Below are 19,858 nucleotides of genomic sequence, written 5' to 3'. Positions count from 1 at the left end.
ACATGTGTATGTGCCGGTGACCCAGCAAGTATCACTTAGCGGTCTGTGACTTTAGGTGAAATGACATGTAACAACCAATTTCATCACAGGGTAATTGATATAAGCAAGGGTTAAGTTTCTATGGTATCTTGTCAATGTCATAACAAAATGATGTTGAATGAAATGACATGATTCAAGGACCTGCCGTATTCTCCTCATAACTGACATCCACAAGTTTAAAATAGGTATAAGTTTACTTCCACGGACACATACCAAGACACACATCTCTACACTGGGAGAAAGCACAGCACAAGTGTGTTAAACCCCAACCAGAGGAATGAGAGCTCACTCACCTTCACAAAGCTCATGCGTATGGTACACATTTTTGTGAGCTCGTAGACGGTCTCGAAGCCATGGTTCACAGACTGAGCCAGCAACTGGGCAAACTCCTGGTTATTAAAAATTTTCAAACTGCACCCGCTCGGGATCTTGCAAACGGTAGTGGGGTGAAACCCGTGATGGTAGTTGCAGTTCCGACTTTGCACAAAGATGCTGCTGTCGCTGAGGCATTCGGCGTACACCTCCCCTCCGACATAATAAAGATGCACTCCTGCGGGCAGACACGCATAGACTCAGTCATCGCTGTGGTTGACAGCTGCTTCAACCTGTGAATTTACACGGACTGCAACTCTGGCTAACTACATCGGCAGATCGTCTCCAAGCCTTGCACAACTGACAGAATCTTAGTTAACCGTATTAGTTAATACAGGGTCCACATGTCGACAGGCATGTCTAGGTTTCTAGGAAATGATATGACCAAGTCTCTCAAAAATCAGTCACAAAGTGCAGCAATATCACTCTGGTACGTGTTTAAATGCCCTATTTGGCCCTGGATTAAAAGCATTTTCCCATTTTACAATACAGCACAATAAACCTGGACTTTATTATGGGATGGATCCTGCACGCACTTATCACATAGCTTGCTTGCACTTATTTTGCAGCTAAGCCGTTTGAAAACCTGTAGGGTGGGAGAAGGGAGGATTGAGAGACGTACAAGAACTAGGAAGCCACAGGTGGAGGAAGTATTGCTGAGAGCTGCAAGATGTAAGGTCCAAGGGGAAAAAAAAAACACTAGAAAAATAACTCATAGTGTGCGGAATCCGATCTTACTGAACTACCATCTGCTGCGAACGTTTTCCTGTGAGATCCAGACTGCCAGGAGCGTAGGAAATTGATCTTACCCCAGCCTTTGGAAAGAGGAGAGGGGGGAAAGCCATTCTGACAAAGCCCCATACCGTTCGGGGAGATTGCTTTATTACAGGCCACCCAGCAAAGAGTCCCATCCCATTTGGCTTTAAATGATGTGTCTACCTTGCAGGTAACTCTTGCATGGTTTACTCAACACTAAAACTACTGTCTCGCACAAAACACTGTATGTTGTTTTCGTGTACACACAATGGCTGAGACTTTCTGTAACAATTAAACTGCTGCTGGAGCAAAAGCTCCTTTTTCTGTCTGACGTAGAGAAAAAAATTTAAGAGTGCACATTTTGTTTTTTACTTTTCTTCATTGTAAAAATGAGAAATTTCCACTTTAGAAAATGTAGAAAGTAAAACAAAATATAAAGCAGAAAATACTTTCATTTCTTCAGTGACCTACAGGCAAGAATTGTTGACACTTTTGACACGCTGCTCGAGGTTTTGAGTATCATTAAACCTTCTTTGCAAACATTTAAAATATCGATATGACTGCACTGATACAGCCATTTCTTTAACGATCCTCCCATTACCAGACCATCGTGTCCACGCTAGTTTTCAGCTGCTCTAACAATGCCATGATAAATTGGATCACTTTTGATAACATCCTTAGGAGAGATTCCTGGAAGTTAAATCATTGGATCGAACGCTCTGATTCACTTTGCCAAATGACTTTCCAGAATGCTTGTATCAATTTACACCCCCCTCCCCAGCAGTCTGGTGCCCTCCTCAGAGCATCCATGCCAGCACTGAGTCTGAGTTCAAAACAAAAACACCACTTCCCTAATTAAGAGCTGAAAAACAGTGTTGTAATTTGCACGTGCGGCTGGCATGATGATTTCATATGTTAATTAGCAATCTGTGTTTCTCTCGTACGCACCCACTATTCACATCACTTACTTATTTGTTGCACCGGGGTGCTAGCAGTTTTTATGAATTGCACATGTAATGTACCTGTTTCCCCATTAGGCCTTTGTCTTTTTTTGCTTTTGTTTCTGTACTTTTATAACCTCCTGAAGTTCGAAGTCTTGAAGTCTCAAGTCTCCCGGGGTCATTCCTGGTGCTTTACACGCTTAGACAATTTCTACCTCTCCGATCAGTACGCTTTCTTCTAGCTTTTTAACAGCTTGCCTTTAACTGAAAATTTCAGCTCATTAATCTATACATGGAGTGAGGTCAGGGTTTCTCTCTGCAGCCTCACCCCAAAGCCAGCTTCATAGCTGCAGGACCATTAGAAGAACACTGATCTGTTATGCTTCACTTAACATACATTAAATTTTAAAGTACAGTGTAGTCTGGGTTTAATTTATTCCACTGTTTCGTCTACACACTGATTTAATCGTAGCTGCACAATGTTTTCGGAGCCCTAACATCAAGTACACTTGCTTCACTCTTCCATTGGAAAAAAGTAGCTATTTTCACTTGTTTATAATATTCAGAATACATTTGTCAACTTTCAAAAAACCATGTTGTGATTCTGACATGGATTGTTTTTAGCTATAAATTAAATTCGGAAGGATGGACATCCTCAAAATGTGCTTACAGTATTAGGCCTTCTCTTCTAAGGAACACAGACTGCCTATTTATTCATTCGGATTTTCTTTCTCTTGCAGTAAAATTTGGTTTTCTTAACACAAATCTCATATATTGCTGGTCCAAAAATTTTATGTCTTCTGTCGCTATTGGGAATGCAATTTTCCCTGCTAGTGTATTTTCCAACTGGTTATTGCTAGACTGAAAGAAAGAAACTGACATGTGATCTCTGACACTAGAACACTGGAGGGTTCTAGATAAACAACCCCACCATTTGAATGGACACAGTGACCATAAGTAACACTGGCGTGGGTGAAGGAGGAAAGGTGCTCCTAAACTTCAGGTACACATGGACATTAGTTAAAGCTTCCTGGAACGTAGTTTAGCAAAAGAGATCAAGAGCTTATGACCTACTGATTGCACTTCCGGAATCTATCTCCCTCCCCCCAAAAATCTATCCCAAGAATATTAGTAACCAATTAATGAACACTATCATCTGCAAATAATGATCATTTTGGCTTATTTCCATTATCTGTAATTCTACAATAGTCAAGGCATCTGGAACAATTTTAAGTAACAGAATTCTCAGAATTCTTATCTTCTTCCCAATTTTCAATAGAAATGTCCCAGAGTACAATGGCTTTTTACTACTTTGGGGTAATGGCCAACTTTAGAACTTAATGAAAGATATGTCCCTCCGCTCCAAATGTATGCAAAATTGTGTTTATCTACAATTTCAGGGGTTTACAGCCCAGAGAGAGATGTTTGTATGTTATGAAGCTAAGTTCTAGCATTTCATCATTAAATGTGTAGCTTAGATGTTTTTTTCTTAATCACATTAAAGAACTATCAATTCCTGCTTTAAGAGTTGTTTGTTTTGGAGGATTAAATGTTAAAATTTATCTCGAATGTGTTTTAACCATGTATTAAATAACCTTTTAATTTGGTCCACTGTTCCAAATTTCATAGGTCCTTTTTATAAAGATTTTATTTATTTTTAAAGAGAGGGTAAGGAAGGGAGAAAGAGGGAGAGAAACATCGATGAGAGAGAGAAACATCAGTTGCTTCTCATAAGTGCCCGGACTGGGGACCAAACTCATAACCTGGCTATGTACCTGGACTGGGAATTGAACCGGTGACCTTTCACTCTGCAGGACGATGCCCAACCAACTGAGACACACCAGTCAGGGCCATAGGTCATTGTTTAAAAACTTTTCACCTTGTAAATAATTTCAAACTTATAGAAATAGAAAAACAGATCAAAGAACACCCATAGAACTATCGTCCAGATTCATCTACCGTGACGATTCACTCCATGTGCTCGCTCATTCACACCTCCCTCTCCTCTATTCTTGTACACACACACACATACATGCAGATATTCTAACGCAGGACTGTTTTATGTACATAAATACATACACTCATACACACACACAGGGTGGGGCAAAAGTAGGTTTACAGTTGTGAGTTCGTGAAACACAGTTTATTCTTCTATAATTATTTCTTAATTATTGCATTATTTATTTGTGTGACAATTGTAAACTATGCCCACTCTGTATGTATATGTGCATACATATATGAAATTTCTTTCTGAAAAGTTGATTTCATCGTGGCCCTTTATCCCTGAATGCTTAAGTGTGTATTTCCAAGGAACAGGGATAATCTCTTACATGGGCACAGCACATCAGCAATGCCAGTACAGCTAACATCGACATAATGCTTTAAAAACCCACCACTCATATTCTGGTCTCATATGTTGGCCCCAATAATGGCTTTATAATATCTTCCTGCTGCTTAGTACAGGATTACATCCACGGCCAGGTTATATGACACACAGCTGTCATCTCTCTTTAAACTCTTTTAATTTGGAACATTCTCACACCTTTGTTTCTTGACACGGACAATTTTGGGAGAATCCAGTCTCTCCTCACCCTTTTAAATGAAACACTCCTTATTTTGGATTTGTCTGAGCTTTCCTATGAGATGCAGATCTGCATTTGCAGCTGGAATTTTCCATAGGTGAGGTTATTTCCTCTGCAGGGCATCACATCTGGAGGTATATGATATCCATCTGTCTCTCTCTGGTGATGATAATTTTGATCTCCCAGTCAAGATGCTGTCCAAGTCCTCCCCTGTATAATTACTGATCCCGATTCTCCCTTGAAACTAACAGGCTGTCTGTGAAGAAAACACTTTAAGGCCGTGCACATATCCTGATTTAAAAATTCTCTCTATATTTAGCATCCATGGATGATTGTTCCCTGATGGCTACAAAATGATGAGTTTCCAGCTCCAGCACTCACTCTGCATTTACCCACCAGCCTTCCCCATTCATGCCTATCTATTCATTATTATAACATTATTAAACACCTATCTACTCATTATTAGTGCGGACTTCTGAATTACCACTGTTTTTCGGTGGTTTAAAATTCATTATGGTACTTAATTATTTTGGAGGTGGCCAGTGAAAGTCCCTCCACTTTGGCTCCTGTGACATGCCCCCGTCACGTTCATGAGCATTTCGTTACTCTCTGACAAAGTGTTCCAGGCTCATCTTGTGCCTGCCTGACCCAGCCTGGGGGTCAGCCCTTTCTCCAAGGAGCCCTGGCTCCTGTTAGGAGGAAATGGTGTCGGAGATGATGGCCGGGGCGCTAGATGGGTTACTGCTTCTGGGTATCTCTGCCTCCTGGTCCTTTCGGCGGACGGATCAGAAACTATCCGCATGTACAGACACACAGACATTTATATAATGTACACATACACATATTTAAATCATGATTTCACAATGACACTTCCACCGGGTGTATTTCTTTGCCCTCTTCCACACTTCTACATCTAGGTTTCCAAAAAAAAAAAAAATCACACATTGAATATTAATCTTATCATAGAATCAAGAAGTTTTGCAACTGTTTCATTCATATAGCTACTAATAATTAAGTCTCCTAAAAACAGTTCAGGGTTTATTTATAATCACTCTACCCAGACTGAGGATATATAGCTAAAGTAATACATTCATAAGTAGTTTTGAATCAGTTTATTCTTTTTCTTTTCTCTTTGGTGAGTTATGGTATTCATTCGAAATACACTAGGTTTACTTAATTTAATTGGCTTTTAGTTTTAGGTTGTAAGTAACTTTTAACAGCAATCCTATCCTGCGCTACACCGGTGCTCCCAAATAGCAAAGCACCATTTCTGCTAATTACCACTGAATATTATGTGTAATATTGCACATCGCTGATTGCAAGGTGACCCTCCTGATACCACAAATTGGAAAAGTATTTATAAACTGTAGCAAGTACGTATGACCTGGCGCTGCTACGCTAGGTTGCTACAGGAAAGACTAGGCAGTTCTGGGACACCACAGACAAACATTCAGAGAAGGTTCAAGTGGAAACTCACCTTTTCCAATGTGCCGCCTAGTGTTTTCAATAGTGGAATTCCGATTAACATTGGAGAGCAGCCCGAGGCAGAAACGGTTCTTATTGTTGGAAGGATCGGTGAAACCGTCCACCAACACACTTGTGGAGGAGGCATGGAACGCTTCGCCCACGCGGTTATTGAGCTCATAGTAGACAATAGAGCACCAGTGTTTTGGCTCCTCATAAGCCACCGCCTGCACGTCTGTAGGAAAGAACAGCTTAGAGTCAGCCGTGGTGAGTGCCCCGGGCGCTCAAAACCTGAAACTGTTGTCGGGTTGGTTCACGGCCCCGGAATGAAGACGGAATGAAGACATGGCAAGGCGGCTGCTGTTTTAATGTACAGAGTCGATCTGTGATGTCTAAAGCAGGTGTGCCTCCCTCAGGGCGGCGCCCTCCTTTCGTTAGCAAGCCGTTTTCTCTAATGACTGTCCGGTACCCGAGATGCCAGCTAGGTGAGCAGACCCGCGGCGCTTGCCGAACACTCACAATGTGCCCTTAACAGGCCAAGATGGAAAAGACTCCCATTACAGACCCTGGCTCGCCATCTAAAGAAGTGCACAGGCGTAAGTGAAATGCAACGACGAGGCGGAAGAGAACAATAGAGGGCAGGAAATGTGCCAAAGGTGCTGGCATGGGAAGCAATGCCTCTCAACAAAGCCTTAGTTTGCCTAAGCTTTTCAAAGCAATGGAAATCAGTTTCTAATTATTGATAAGAAGTGACTTTGCTCCACGTTAGGTTGCCAATAACTATCAGAGCTCCAGCTCCGCTCCAGCCCTCAAACTCAGGAAGAAGTCCTGCCAGCTGGCCAGTGCTTGCGGAATGAATCATATCTCTCTCATCCAGATTCCACGCTAACTTCCTCACATTTGCTTCCAGTCATGCACAGCAGGTGTGTTCTGTCTCCCCATTCCCAGAATGGGCCCACAATGGAAATTACCCAGCTTTACGGACAGGATGCAGCTTGTTAAGTCAAATCTCTTAAGACTAACAAATCTCCAAACAGAACGTGCTTCTAAATATTTGCAACTAAAAGGTTCTAAAGATAAGTTCCTTCTGTGGTAAAACTCCTTATACATTAGGGATTCCAGGAATGCAAACCATACATAGCCAGTGTGCCCATACCTTCATGATCTGAGGCTTATGAAGTCTTGAGTGTACAATCATAAAAAAAAAAAACCAGAAAGAAAATCCACACTGGAGGCATGAGTGACAATTTTAAGGGAAAAAGTACTTCTATATTCTTAACACCGACCTCCATAACTATTAACATGCACTTTACTTTAGAATTTGGTACAGAAAACAAGGATAACGATCATTAAGAAATCACTCAGCCCTAAGAAAAGATGAAATACTGCCATTTGTGACAACATGGACGGACCTTGAGAATATCCTGCTAAGCGAAATAAGTCAGAAAAAGTTAAGAACCACATAATTTCACTCATATGTGGGAGATAAAACTGAAAGCAATAAATGAACAAATAAGAAAAACAAATAAAAACTCATCGACACAGACAACAGTATGGGGGGGACCAGAGGGAAGGGGGGTGGGAGGCAGTAAAGGGTAGAGGGGGTCAAAGAGAGGGTGATGGAAGAAGACTGGGCTCCTGTATGCTACACAGTGCAACATACAGACCACATATCACAGAAATGTACAGTTGAAACCTACATAATCTTACTTGCCAAGGTCACCCCAATAAATTTAATAAAAAATGGGAAAAAAGAAAACCGCACAAACATAAGCTGCTTTATACACTTAAGCAGATGAGCCAAAACGCATGCCATCTTCCCTATTGCTAAGCAATTACCCCTTGTCAATTTGCTGTATAAAGAGCAAACTTTTGGTGATTTATAAGTGCCAAATCTTAAAGAAAGCTGCAACATTAACAGAAGACTTTCTATCAGCTATCAGGTTGTTCAATATACTAATCATCGAGGTCTGAGACTGACACCCTTTTTTCCTACAAGGCTTTGTAAACCATGTAGTCTCTATTCCACCTATTCAACTATACCCTAGTACTACAACAGCAGCCACAGGTAATTCTACTGAATGAACACAGTGTGTCCCAATAAAGCTTTATTTATAACAAACAGGCAACAGTCTGAACGGACCCGGTAGGGTGTAGTTTGCTGACCCCTGCTCTAGGAAAACCACCAAAAACAAAACAGCAACAACAAAAAGGTCAGCATTCCTTCCTCAGGAAAACGTTAACTGTAAACTTATTCTAGTGGGGAAAATTTTTAAAGCTGTTTAAAGGAAAAGTCTTAAAACAATTTCAAGGTCAATTTCCTGAAACCAGACATTTTAGGCTGAAGAACAATAGCTTCAGGTCCATATGCTCCTAAGTGTATATATGCCGTGCCCCTTCTTTCCTGCTCTCTTGTTCCCCGAATAAAAACCCCAAAGATGTGTGAGACAGGAGTTATTTCCTCCAACCAGGCTCAGTTAGCTCATCATTATATGTTTGAGAGGATGTTCTAGAGATCATCAGAGCCAAGAAAAAAGACATGAAAAGTTTTTTACAGATTAAAAAGGTGTACACTGCAGTTCGCTATACTGCACGGATAAGAAAGGTTCTTTTGAGTTCATCATCCAATTTTAACAACTTCAAAAACAACATTGAGTCGGACAAAGTCCGAGGCATCCCCAATTTTAATTAAGAAACTGACGAGAATGCAGTAGGACATACCTAGTGATCGAATTGCATCTTAACCTCAAGTTACATAAAATTTACGCAAATCCAGTGATCCAGGCCATGTGCGGAGGGCGCGCCCGTGGAGCACTTTCCTCCATGAGAGGCTGGCTGGGAGTTTCATTCAGGACTTCTCGCCAACGCGCAGACCTTCCCAGCGCCTAGTTACCTGAGCCCCCTGTGTGCTTAAGCGCCCTGAACTTGGCCCTGCAGCGGGGGAGGGATCATCCGTGGCATCCTCCCCTGTCACTGCCAGGGAGTTTGTGGAGCTGCACACAGACCCACTCTCGACTTTAGAGAGGGAAAGAAACGTCTGGTTCTGCTTCAAGTTCTTCCGGGCAAAAACAGGAAAAACACGTGCCTCGGTTCCTTTTGGCAGCAAGATCAGAAACAAATAAAAACAGCAAGAAAGAAACAAGTGCTATTAGTTTGTTCCACTTGCAGCTCAACATGGACCAGGGCTAGAAAGTAGATGGGGTTTATGAATCTCTACCCTGACTACAGAAGAACCTTCTGGGAAAGGTTCTTTTACATACAACAAGAGCCTTGTTAGACGAACTTTTCGTTTTGGAAATCACCAGTGGAAACTCCTTGTTAGGACTGTCACGCTCACTGTTTCTCAATACCCCTCTACCCTTGGCTGAAAACCAGCCTTTTGCCACCAATTCAAAACGACTGAGAGTTGAAGCACAATGACTTCAGGCCTTCAGGAGTGCAACAGTGAGGGTGTCCTTCATGTAAAGTGTTCCTACAGAGCTTCTCTTCCCGTGCTGTCTTTTTAAGACTAATACAACTTTGTGAGACAACAAAGCAGCTGGACAGATACACCCGAGACTCCGACAAGGCAGCGGGCAGCGGCCCCTCTCACCTCCTCTGCTGATCTCCGAGGGCAGCGCAGGCGCCATCATGTTCGTGTCCATCGGCTGCGAGCCGTCCTGGGTCAGGGCGTCTTCCGGAGGCAGGTAGGCAGGCGGGGGCGTATCGGCTGCGAAGAAAAAAAAAACACAATTATTTTATCCTTAATAAACACACACACTTCAAACATACATATTCTCTACTGTGCTGAAATTCTTGAGAGATTAAAAGTTGCCGTTTCAACCTCCGTGTCCAAAGATTGGATGCTCCAGGCGCTGGACTCGCCGTGTGCTTTCTGAAAATTACTCCCGTCTCGTGATCTCACACCATTTTGGTAAAAATTCAGCGAGAGGAAAGGCACCCAGGGTTGGCTCCAGAAGCCGTGTGCCTCCCCGGGTCATGCCCCTGGCAGCCAACCAGACGAGCATTCAAACCACCTGTCACCCAGCCCCCGTGGGCAGGCCCTCAACCTCTCCCGGCGTCCTCTGAAAGCTGCACAGGCTTCTTAACCGAAGGGGCTGCAGGGTGTCTTACACGGAGGACCCTCTGGGCTCTCAGGTATCGCAGCTGAGTCTCACTCCAGTCACCTTACTGCCTTAAACTGTTAATGTCCTGAGACTTCGGGCAATCTGTCAGGACTACCTTCTCTACCTTCTCCCTACCCACTTTGACGAATCACTAGTTTTTAAATCCCTGGTAGCAGAATAAGAAGAAACAAATCAGTTTATCACAACTCTATCTTCTCAATTTCAGAATTTACATATATTTGCTCCTGGAAGGTCATAAGGAGCAGACAAGTAAGAGGCAAACAACATTGATTTCGGAAACAAAGAACATAACACAGGTCTTCTGTTTTCCTACATAAAATAAAGGGCATGGGCTTGCCAAAGCGAGCTCCTCACTGGCCAGCGTGAGCTCAGGCAGCACTTGGGACGGAGTAGGGAGCCAAGCTTCACCTCAGGGAGGAAGCTGGAGTAACTTAGGTAAGTGCTCCAACCCCGGAGGCAGCTACCAAATGCAAAGAGCTAGTATGGCTGGTTCCACTTGCGTGTCTCGGCGACTTCCAAGGCCGACTCTTCAGCTGAATCTCACAACCTACTGACCTCCTGTCCAGCTGTTCACAAGCAAAGGCTCGGAGCACAAAGGCAGGACTGTGGGGACCTTCTCTGGATGCCTTTTTCACCCTTTCCCCAGCTTCCTTTAATTCGGCTTCTTCCCTGCAGCTGGAACAATGACTTGGCTTTCCTTCTAGCCAGGAATGAGGACGCAGAGCCTCCTCTGACCAAATTCAATACATTTAGGCAAACACGCTGGTGAAAATGTCACAGGCAACCTGTGGCATCAGCTCCCCTGAGAGGGACCAGGGAACCGTGAGTAGCAGCCATATTCCCCCAAGTGCCTCCTGCAGCCTCCGGCAACTTTCTCCTTTCCTAATTTCCCCTGCTTGCCCCGTGTCTTAATCCCTGACAGCCGGGAGGAAGTGTAAAATCAAGCAATAACCTTCCATTTTCTCCCTCTGGGGCCCACCCTGGGTTTGCCACTGCTCAGCAGACTTCTGAAATCATCTCCTCCCGACTAGCCTGTGCACAAACCCAACAGGTTTGGGAGGGTGTGGCGAGGGGGGGGGCAGGAAATCAGCAGATGATATTTGATTTTTAAACTACTCAATCTCCCACCCTCATCCTAAACAGTTTTGTACTAAAAAACAAACAAAACAATACAAAGTAACCAGGCTTAAAATAAAAGGAAACAACAGATATGAAAACAGAAGACAGCGGTATCAAGTGTGGACCACTTTTCAATATCTGAGGACCTACCGACCGGCACTGTTGTAGAATTCAAATTTACTTAAAGAACCCTTCAGTGGCCCAACAAGCATGCTTGGCCGCTCATCTATAGAGGTCAAGTGTATAGATGTCAAGTGTACCTTTACTCAGAGTATGTTTCTTGAGGTCTCCTGGCAAGAAATTTGGTACTAATCAATTCTGTTCTCTGAGGCACTTGCTTATTAACCTATTAACTTGCAAAACAAAATGTCCTAATTAATCATTTATTCTGATAAATATTACACCATCAGTTAAGTCTAAAAAAGGAGGATAATTGTTTTCTCTCTTCGCTAAGTTAAACAAGCAGATGGTTTCCAGTACTTCTGTTGCAATCCCTTTGTTGTTAAAGTATATGTTTCTTGGGATTACATCATCGCTTACATGAATTTAATTAAGTAGGGGACTGTGATCCCTCAGGAAATATCTTTTCTGAGGCTGCACTTATAGCAGGTTTTTTTTCCCCCGCGTATGACATGAAGTTGATGGAGCCTGTGTTTCTCCTAAAGCAAATGTGTGCAACACACTATTTTTCTTTCTTTTATCAAAAGCAAAGACTGTAACAACGATGCCACTCCCAGAAGGATGCAGCTGTTTCAAAACTCTTCAAAATAAAAAATAAAAACGTATTCAAGCATCTGTGCCTGACGATGCTTGAATAAGATACGTGCTGATTATTCCTTAGCTATGGGGTCCCCTTTCCCCCCACAGTCGAGTCCTGAGTCCCGGCCCCCCCAAGCAGCAAGGCTCTCCGTCCCAGTGTGCAGGCTCCTCCCCAGCACTGTGGTAACACCACCTGCCCGGCCAGCAGAACATCACCCGCCCTTCCAACCAACCTGGCATCTGAAAAGGGCTTCCCGGGTCTGAGCTGGTCGGAGAGTGCGGGTAGGTGCTGCTGCTGCTCCCGGGGGAGTTCGGGTAGCTGCTGCCGGGGGAGTGAGGGAACGGGTGGCTGTTGGGCTGCTGGAAAGAGTCCGGGAAAGTGGCGTTGAGTGGCATGTGAGGCTCATTTTGCCCCAAGTTGCGGAACTGAGCTAAGAGGCTGTGCTGAGGATTATATTCACTGTGTCTTGGAACCAGCACTGGAGGAAGAACTGGAAGAAAGAAAAGAAAAAAGACAAAAATGAGAATGATGAACATCTGTAATTAACGTCACAATAAAGTTGAAACGTTATCTGTAAGTAACAAATTCTCTGAACCCTGCCTGAGAGCCAACCTGAAAGCACCATTCAAATGCAAAGCCGTTTTTCCGCTCAGGAACGGATGCAGTGAAAAACATTGTGTCTTTAGAACCCTGGTGACTTGGGCCCGAGAGAAGCGGCACCAACACTCTGCCCAGGAAAAGTCTGCAGAGCGTTCTGTTAGGCTGAAATGTGACGGCTCCCTTATTCTTAGTTTTTTCACTTACTAGAAACCAAAGCACAATTAAGAACATATATCACACTGACAAGTCCACTGTACATCCCTGGCTAAGATGTTACATTTCAGAATTGATAATATTTATTGAATGATAATGAATTTTCCACCATAAACGTTTTAAATGGACACAACTCACTTTAAACCAAAAGGAAGCACAGTAAATAAAGCTGAGAGCGTGGAAAGAGTAAACAGTGTAAAACCCAAACGCCAACGAAGGCAGTGAATTAGACAAAACAGAATGTTTCGGGGGACAGACTTTATGTCGTGTGCTAGCAGTCATACAGTCACAGGAGCTGAACGGCAGGGACAGTTCTAAGAAACGCATGGTTAGGCGACTTGGTGGCTGTGGGGACAGCAGAGCGCACCGGCACAGACCCACACGGGACAGCCAGCTGTGCGACTGCTTCACACGGCTGGCAGCACCAACACGTGAGCCGTGTGTCCCTCCACGACACGTCCCTCTGCAGCACCAAGACTAATGGGACATTACTGGGCAACAGGAACCTGTCATCTCCATTATAATCTTACGGGACCTCGACCAAAACGTTGTTCAGTGGTGCATGATTGTACCCTATGAACATCCTCTCTCAAAGGATCTTAATGTATTTACCCACTTCCCAGCCATCCTTCTCACTATCTGAATAGGTTAAAAAAAAAAAGGAAGAGGTCATACAATCCACATTTTGCCAAGTGAATACTCAAGGCCAAACATGTTTGTGTATAGCAGTAAAGGAGGAAAGAAAATAACTCAAGCCATTCCTGAAAGCTCTACATGTTAGGAACCTAAGAAGTTAATAATTAGCATGGTCAGAAATCTCCAGAGGCAAAGCCACTGCCAATGCAATGAGAATGGAAGGCAAGGGCTGGCTCTGGGAGCCCTCACCAGGGTGAGGTCCTACGCCTCCTGCCAGGGTCCCCAGGTGGCTCTCCCCAAGAACAAGGGCCCTGGGGGTCCCTACTGCTCTTGTGGACTTGGAGAGAAAGACTCAACCAACCCATTTGGTCAACTGCATGGGAGGAGAGAGGAAGAGATTTAAAATCTGTTATTGTTGCTGGGAATTAGGATTCAGAATTTATTTTCCCTGTGAAAAAATACTCAGTGGCATTAGGAATTAAGGAGATTTCTGAGCGTTTTCCAGGGAATTTATCCATAGCTTCTAACATTTCTATAGGAAAAGGTGCTCTTACCACTTGGATTATCACTTATTCATGAGCTGAAAAATGTTTAAGTAAAAATAGGTTTTTGAAGATAGTAAAATTTCTTGTACGATCTTAACTGAAATTTTACATAATCCTGTAGCAATATGATTTCCCTCCTATATGACTCTGTCGAAATAAATCTTTTTAGTATAATAAATAAATGTATTTTCTTGTTAGCACAGTGATGGAATCTGCCCAAACCAAGTCATCAAAAGAATAGCTGCTTTGTTTGCTGAACAAAAAATTCCCGATAGGCATAAAAGCCTCCCCCAAGGCCAACAGAAATCTGTACTCCAAAATAAACTCGCGCTATAAAATAGCTCAATGCCTTTAAGTTACTTCTGCAATCAAACATTCTCTTTTTCTTTTAGCGCTGCAGCTTATGTTACCACTTTCCAACTTGCCTTTTTTGGTCATCTAGCTATAGCCTCAATGTTGCCTGGCATCTTTAAAAGGGGTCCAACATTGGCCTCTGTACCCCTCCCCCAAAGACAGCACCACACAGCAATTTAAATCAATCGCCCATCTTAACCCTTCCGAGGGCCCCAACCGCCCAACACACACACACACAGTCGCCCTCTCTATCCTCACCACATCCCGTTTCAGCAACTCCTGTGGACTAAGAGTTTTAGACGCGGGAGTCTACCTCTCCCCAGGGCACCAGCCACCTGCTGCACGAGCTGACGCTCCGCAGTGCCCCTGCAGCAACTCCGCCGTGTAACGTGTAGGGGTCTGGCTCTCGGGCTCAGTGCTGCCCTCCGTGGACATTCCAGGCGAGGTCAACCGCTCTAGCCAAAGGCCTGGGAGAAGGGAGCCACCAGCTACAACTGCTCACCTCTGACTATCAAGATGAGTTTGCCACTGCTGACACAGGCACAGGCGTCTTTTAATAAACTTAAAAAAGGAATGAGGTATCACACATCTGTACTAAGGTGCACACATCTTCGTATAAACGGGGGTGGTGTAGACTCGTGCCTGGCTTCTTTGATTCAACAGTGTGTCTGTGAGACTCGCCGGTGCTGTGTGTAGCACCCTATCATCCGTGCACAGTACAGCTTACTTACCCAGTCCCCTCACCTGACCTCCTCAGGGGATAATCAATTTCACTTTCTCCAGCCTGCCCTTCCTGTTTCTTCTTGAGAAAACACATGCTTTCTTATTTCATTTTCATTATTAAAAGTACACACACACACACACACACAGGTTTTCCCTTGGCTTTTTTCACTGTACCCTAGAATTAACGCCACTCTAGTTTACACAGATCTTCCTCGCGTGTTTTTACAGCTAACTGCACCACAGTGTATTCAACCAATCGCTCACGTCTGGGCATTCGGGCGGTTCACAATATGGCACCATCACACGTAACACTGCAATGAATAACCCAGGCATATAAATTGTTCTGTTGAAGGTGTGTCTCCAGGATAAATTCCTGGAAGTGGAAGTCCTGGGTGAAAGGGGAAAAGCAGGTATCACCCTCTTGTTACTGTCCAGTACCCCTTACTCAGGTCGAACCATTTTGCGTTGCCACCAGCCACGTATGAGAGTGACTTGCCCACAGCTTCCAGAACGGACTATTTTGTCACACTGTTGATTTTGGGGGGCATTCTGATAGGCGAGAAATGGCACTTTGGTGCAATGTTAATTTACATGTATCTTAATACGGTGAAAGGGAATCATCTCTTCATGTACTTTGGAGGACGTTTTAACGTCTTTGTTGTGTGTGTGTGTGAATTGTCTGCCGTGGCTTCTGCCCATTTTGGTCTTTCCATTTTTCATTTAAAACTGTGCATTAGAGATATTAACCCAGGATGTATATGTATGTTACAAATACTTTATCACAATCTGTCTTGAGTTTGCTTATTGCGAAAGTTTATGTTTTGGTTGTCAAATTTATCAATATTTTCTTTCACTGTGAAGGGATTTTGATTCATAGAAAGCTTTCTCCTACGCTCAGATCCTAAGGAGGAATTCATCCCAGTTGTCATTCTTGGGAGTGCATATAAAGTTTCTCATTTTCTTTAGATCTCTGATCCATTTGGACTTCAGTTTTATTTATAGTAGGAGGCCCAGATCTCATTTCATCTTTTTTCAAATGCTTTGACAGTTGCCCCGACACCATTAAAAAGCCCAGCTTTGCCCCAGCAATCGGGGACGCCACCTTTCTCATGAAGTTCCATACGCGTCAGGGTCTATTTTTAGACATTCCATTCCATTCTATTCTAGCCTGTGCCCCAGGACCACTCTGCTTTAATTATAGAAGCTTTATAGTACATTTTAATATAGACAGGGCTCGTCCCTTCTCACAGGTCTCCCTTTTCAAGGCTGCATGCTTATTTCTCCACAGGAACTCCACTTATCACCCTGTCTACCCCCAGAAAAAAAGGGTTATTAGCACTCGAACTGGGACATTATATTTATACATACACCTAGTAAGAATTAATGTCTTGATTATGTTGAGGGGTCCTATTCAAGAACTAGGAAGGGCTGCGGAAGTCTGCTTCTGTGTTATTTCAGGAGCGGGCCATGGTTATGGTCTGTATGAGTTTGCTCCGGCTGCCATAACAAAACACCACCGACCGGGGGCTTCAACCACCGAGGTTCATTTACTCAAAGTTCTGGTGGCTGGAATTCCAAGATCAAGGTTTCGCCGGAGGCCTCTTCTCTTGGCTTCCAGATGACCACTTTCTTGCTGTGTCCTCACATAGCTTTTCTCCTAGTGTCTCTGCATGTCCTAGTCTCCTGTTCGTATAAGGATACCAGTCGGACTGCGCTGGGGCACATACCAATGGCCTACTGTAATCTTTCAAAGGCCCTGTCTCCAAACACAGGTACATTCTGAGGCACTTATGACTTGGGGGGAGGGTCACACACAATTCAAGCTATGGCACTGCATAAAGGTTTAAAGTTTCTTGTTAAATTTATTCGTAAATATTTTATCTTTTCTGGTGCTATTTTAAATGGGATTCTCTCTCCCATTATCTCTTCTAACTGGTGGTGATATATGAGATATATGTATGTACAATATGATATATATATATGTATGGTTATTGATACTCCTATGCTATTTTTACATCCTACTAGCTGGGTGACTTCTCTTGTCATCTTAGTGTTATCATTGATTCATTATAGAGTTCTGCAGGTAAAGGATCATGTCACCAACGAACAGATACAGTTTTAATTTCCCCTTTCAACTATTTCCTCCTGTCTAACGGCACTGGCTAACGGTGCCAATATAGCGCCGAAAAGCAGTGAGAGAGTTCACTTCCTTGGCTTACTCTGAACCGTGGCGGGAATGCCTCCACTGTTGCCCCATGACCACGCCGACTTGAGGACTGAGGGGTGTGTGTGTGTGTGTGTGTGTGTGTGTGTGTGTGTGTGTGTGAGAGAGAGAGAGAGAGAGAGAGAGAGAATCCACTTGTAGTACTGTCACTACTCAGCAGCTAGCCGGGATGAAACACCGATTCCCACAACATGAACGAAGCTGAAAGTAACACGCCGAGAGAAGGCTGGCAAGGAGTGCCCCCGTACGATGCCCTGCACACGCAGACCAACGCACAGTGAAAGGAGCAGGCCAGCAGTTGCCCGGGGATGTGGCTCCAGGCGGAGGGACGGGCGGCGGAGGTGCGGGAGTGAGCGTGGGTCGGGGACGAGTCAGGCTCAGTCTTGATTACGGTCATGCTTTCGGAGGACCACATCAGAACTAGCCACATGGGACATTTGAAACACGTGCAGCTCGTTCTATGCCAATCATTCCTCAATAGGACGATCAACAACAAATGTAAAGGGGCCATTTAAAATTCCCTTTCCCAACTTTTTAAAACAGCTAGAAGTTTCTATTATCTGTTCCTTTCCCAAGCCCATCTCCAAGGTTTGGAAACCACTACGCTGAGCTCTCAACAGTACGTTCGTTCCTAAGTAAAATCGTCTGGTCCTACTACCTCTGCTGTGGGGGCTCTAAAATGCCCACCCGCCACTCAGAACCCTCACCCAGGAAAGGGGTTCCAGCTCACCACCACAGATGCGACCGCGCTTGCGGTGAACACCGGCAGGAGATACCAGCGGGGAAGACCCGCAGCCAGCCTCACTTTGAAGTGGCGATAGCATTAAGACATACAATGTTTTGTAGGGGCTGTTAAAAGTTAGCAAGCGACAGTGAGATACACAATGTTTCTGAGAGACATTGCCCCAGTATTTCTTAACATTTTCCACCAAAGTAAACATAAATTAACTTACGATGATTGTAAATAACTTACAATCAAGGAAGAGTGACACGCCAGGAAGACGTTCCATGTTACCTTGGCTTTGGGTGCAGGGCACGGTGCAGCGTGTCGGGGCGGTTTCCTATTTACTCAGTGTCACCGTTCTAACAAGTTATTAATTTCTCAGAAAATGACAGTAAAAAAAGTGGCTGGTAACAGCAAGAAGGGAGGGAGGTAGAACTAGAAGGATCTATGTGGAAGCAAGGAGACGCGTACCAAGTTGATTTTAGCTGATCACCGTATTCCACAGAACGCCCATCAACGTGACTACCAGCATGAATATTTGCTATAAGCCTGGAACCGTGCTTAACACATTACACCACTTTGCAAAGACGAGTGCTGAAGGGGTAACTTGGCTCCAGTCACAGAGAAAGTATCCGGAGTTGGGAAGGCAATGCACACTCCTGGCCGTGTGTTCTACTGCCTCGAAGACTCCAGGTCTCTAGGAATGTCAGATGATGTTCCATGTAGCTTGCTGAAGAGATGGATGAACAGAACAAATCCCAGAATGCCTCTGGGCAAATTATAGTTAAGGTCCCTCAACTTAAAGGAGAACACTCCCGTAAGTTCAGTCATAAGAAGTAAACTCCCTGATGCTGCATAATGAATGAATCACGATCCAATCTGATTTGTGTCCTTTGACTTACAACTTGTAAGCAGGGTGTTGATGTGCCCCGGCTTGCCTGGGACAGTCCCAAGGTGTACCTGTTTGTCTGATGGAATTATTAATAGGTGGCCCTTGTCACGCTCAACAGTGTCCTGGTTTGAACAATTTGTTATATGGTGGAACCAACTACAAACAGTAACTAACGAATTTCAGAGGAGGAAAGAGATGGGTCTGGGGTCTGGGGTCTGGGGCAGCCACTAGCCCTAGAAAGAGGCATTCATGTGCAAGAGACACACAGAAGCTAGTTAAGCGGGGCTAAGCTCACACACGCAAGCTGCTCTAAAACATTCACCAGAAGGGCCAGGCTCCCTCACCTGCGTGGAACCCTACAGGGCTATGCTGCTGCCCTCTACGGCATTTCTCCCCACCCCCGGTTCTTGTCCCTTTCACGCCAGCAATGTCTCAGGTAAGAGATAAATAAGATGCCTGCTTTCTATTGGTGGACAAGGGCAGAATGAACGTCCAGACCAGTTAACCTGTGTGCAATTCTTATTTCTTGGGGTAGAGGTGGGGGGGCGGGTCATCACTCAGCTGAAAGAACGAGGATTTGGGTACCACGGGGTGGCAGCTAGCTGTTTTCCAATACCTCTGTGTCAACAAACACAGGCAATGGCCTGCCCAGTACAGCATAGGGGATATAGTTAATAATATTGTAGTAACTATTAAAAGGAAAAGAACAAGGATGTGCAAACTCTAGGCCTGACTCAGGTCAGAAATAGGGAGGAAGAGAGGGTGGGGAACATCTCCCTCTTCACCC

General features: G+C 44.2%; 1 protein-coding gene across 4 annotated transcripts in view; it reads right to left on the bottom strand.

Moving 5' to 3' along the window:
- SMAD1 (SMAD family member 1) overlaps positions 1 to 19,858 on the bottom strand; it is a 61,942-nt gene that overhangs the window by 4,199 nt on the left and 37,885 nt on the right. For all 4 annotated transcript variants that reach the window (XM_053910953.2, XM_024569118.4, XM_045202474.3 and 1 more), the window contains exons 3-6: positions 12,393 to 12,650; positions 9,747 to 9,863; positions 6,168 to 6,389; positions 333 to 589 (exon numbers count right to left, since the gene is read on the bottom strand). In XM_053910953.2, coding sequence (XP_053766928.1) covers positions 333 to 589; positions 6,168 to 6,389; positions 9,747 to 9,863; positions 12,393 to 12,650 — 854 coding nt within the window. The remainder of the gene's footprint in view (positions 1 to 332; positions 590 to 6,167; positions 6,390 to 9,746; positions 9,864 to 12,392; positions 12,651 to 19,858) is intronic.

Source organism: Desmodus rotundus, chromosome 9 (genome assembly GCF_022682495.2).
Source record: "Desmodus rotundus isolate HL8 chromosome 9, HLdesRot8A.1, whole genome shotgun sequence".
Taxonomy (NCBI): domain Eukaryota; kingdom Metazoa; phylum Chordata; class Mammalia; order Chiroptera; family Phyllostomidae; genus Desmodus; species Desmodus rotundus.
The sequence above is the reverse complement of the archived record's forward strand: the minus strand, read 5'-3'. Positions and strand labels throughout refer to the sequence as shown.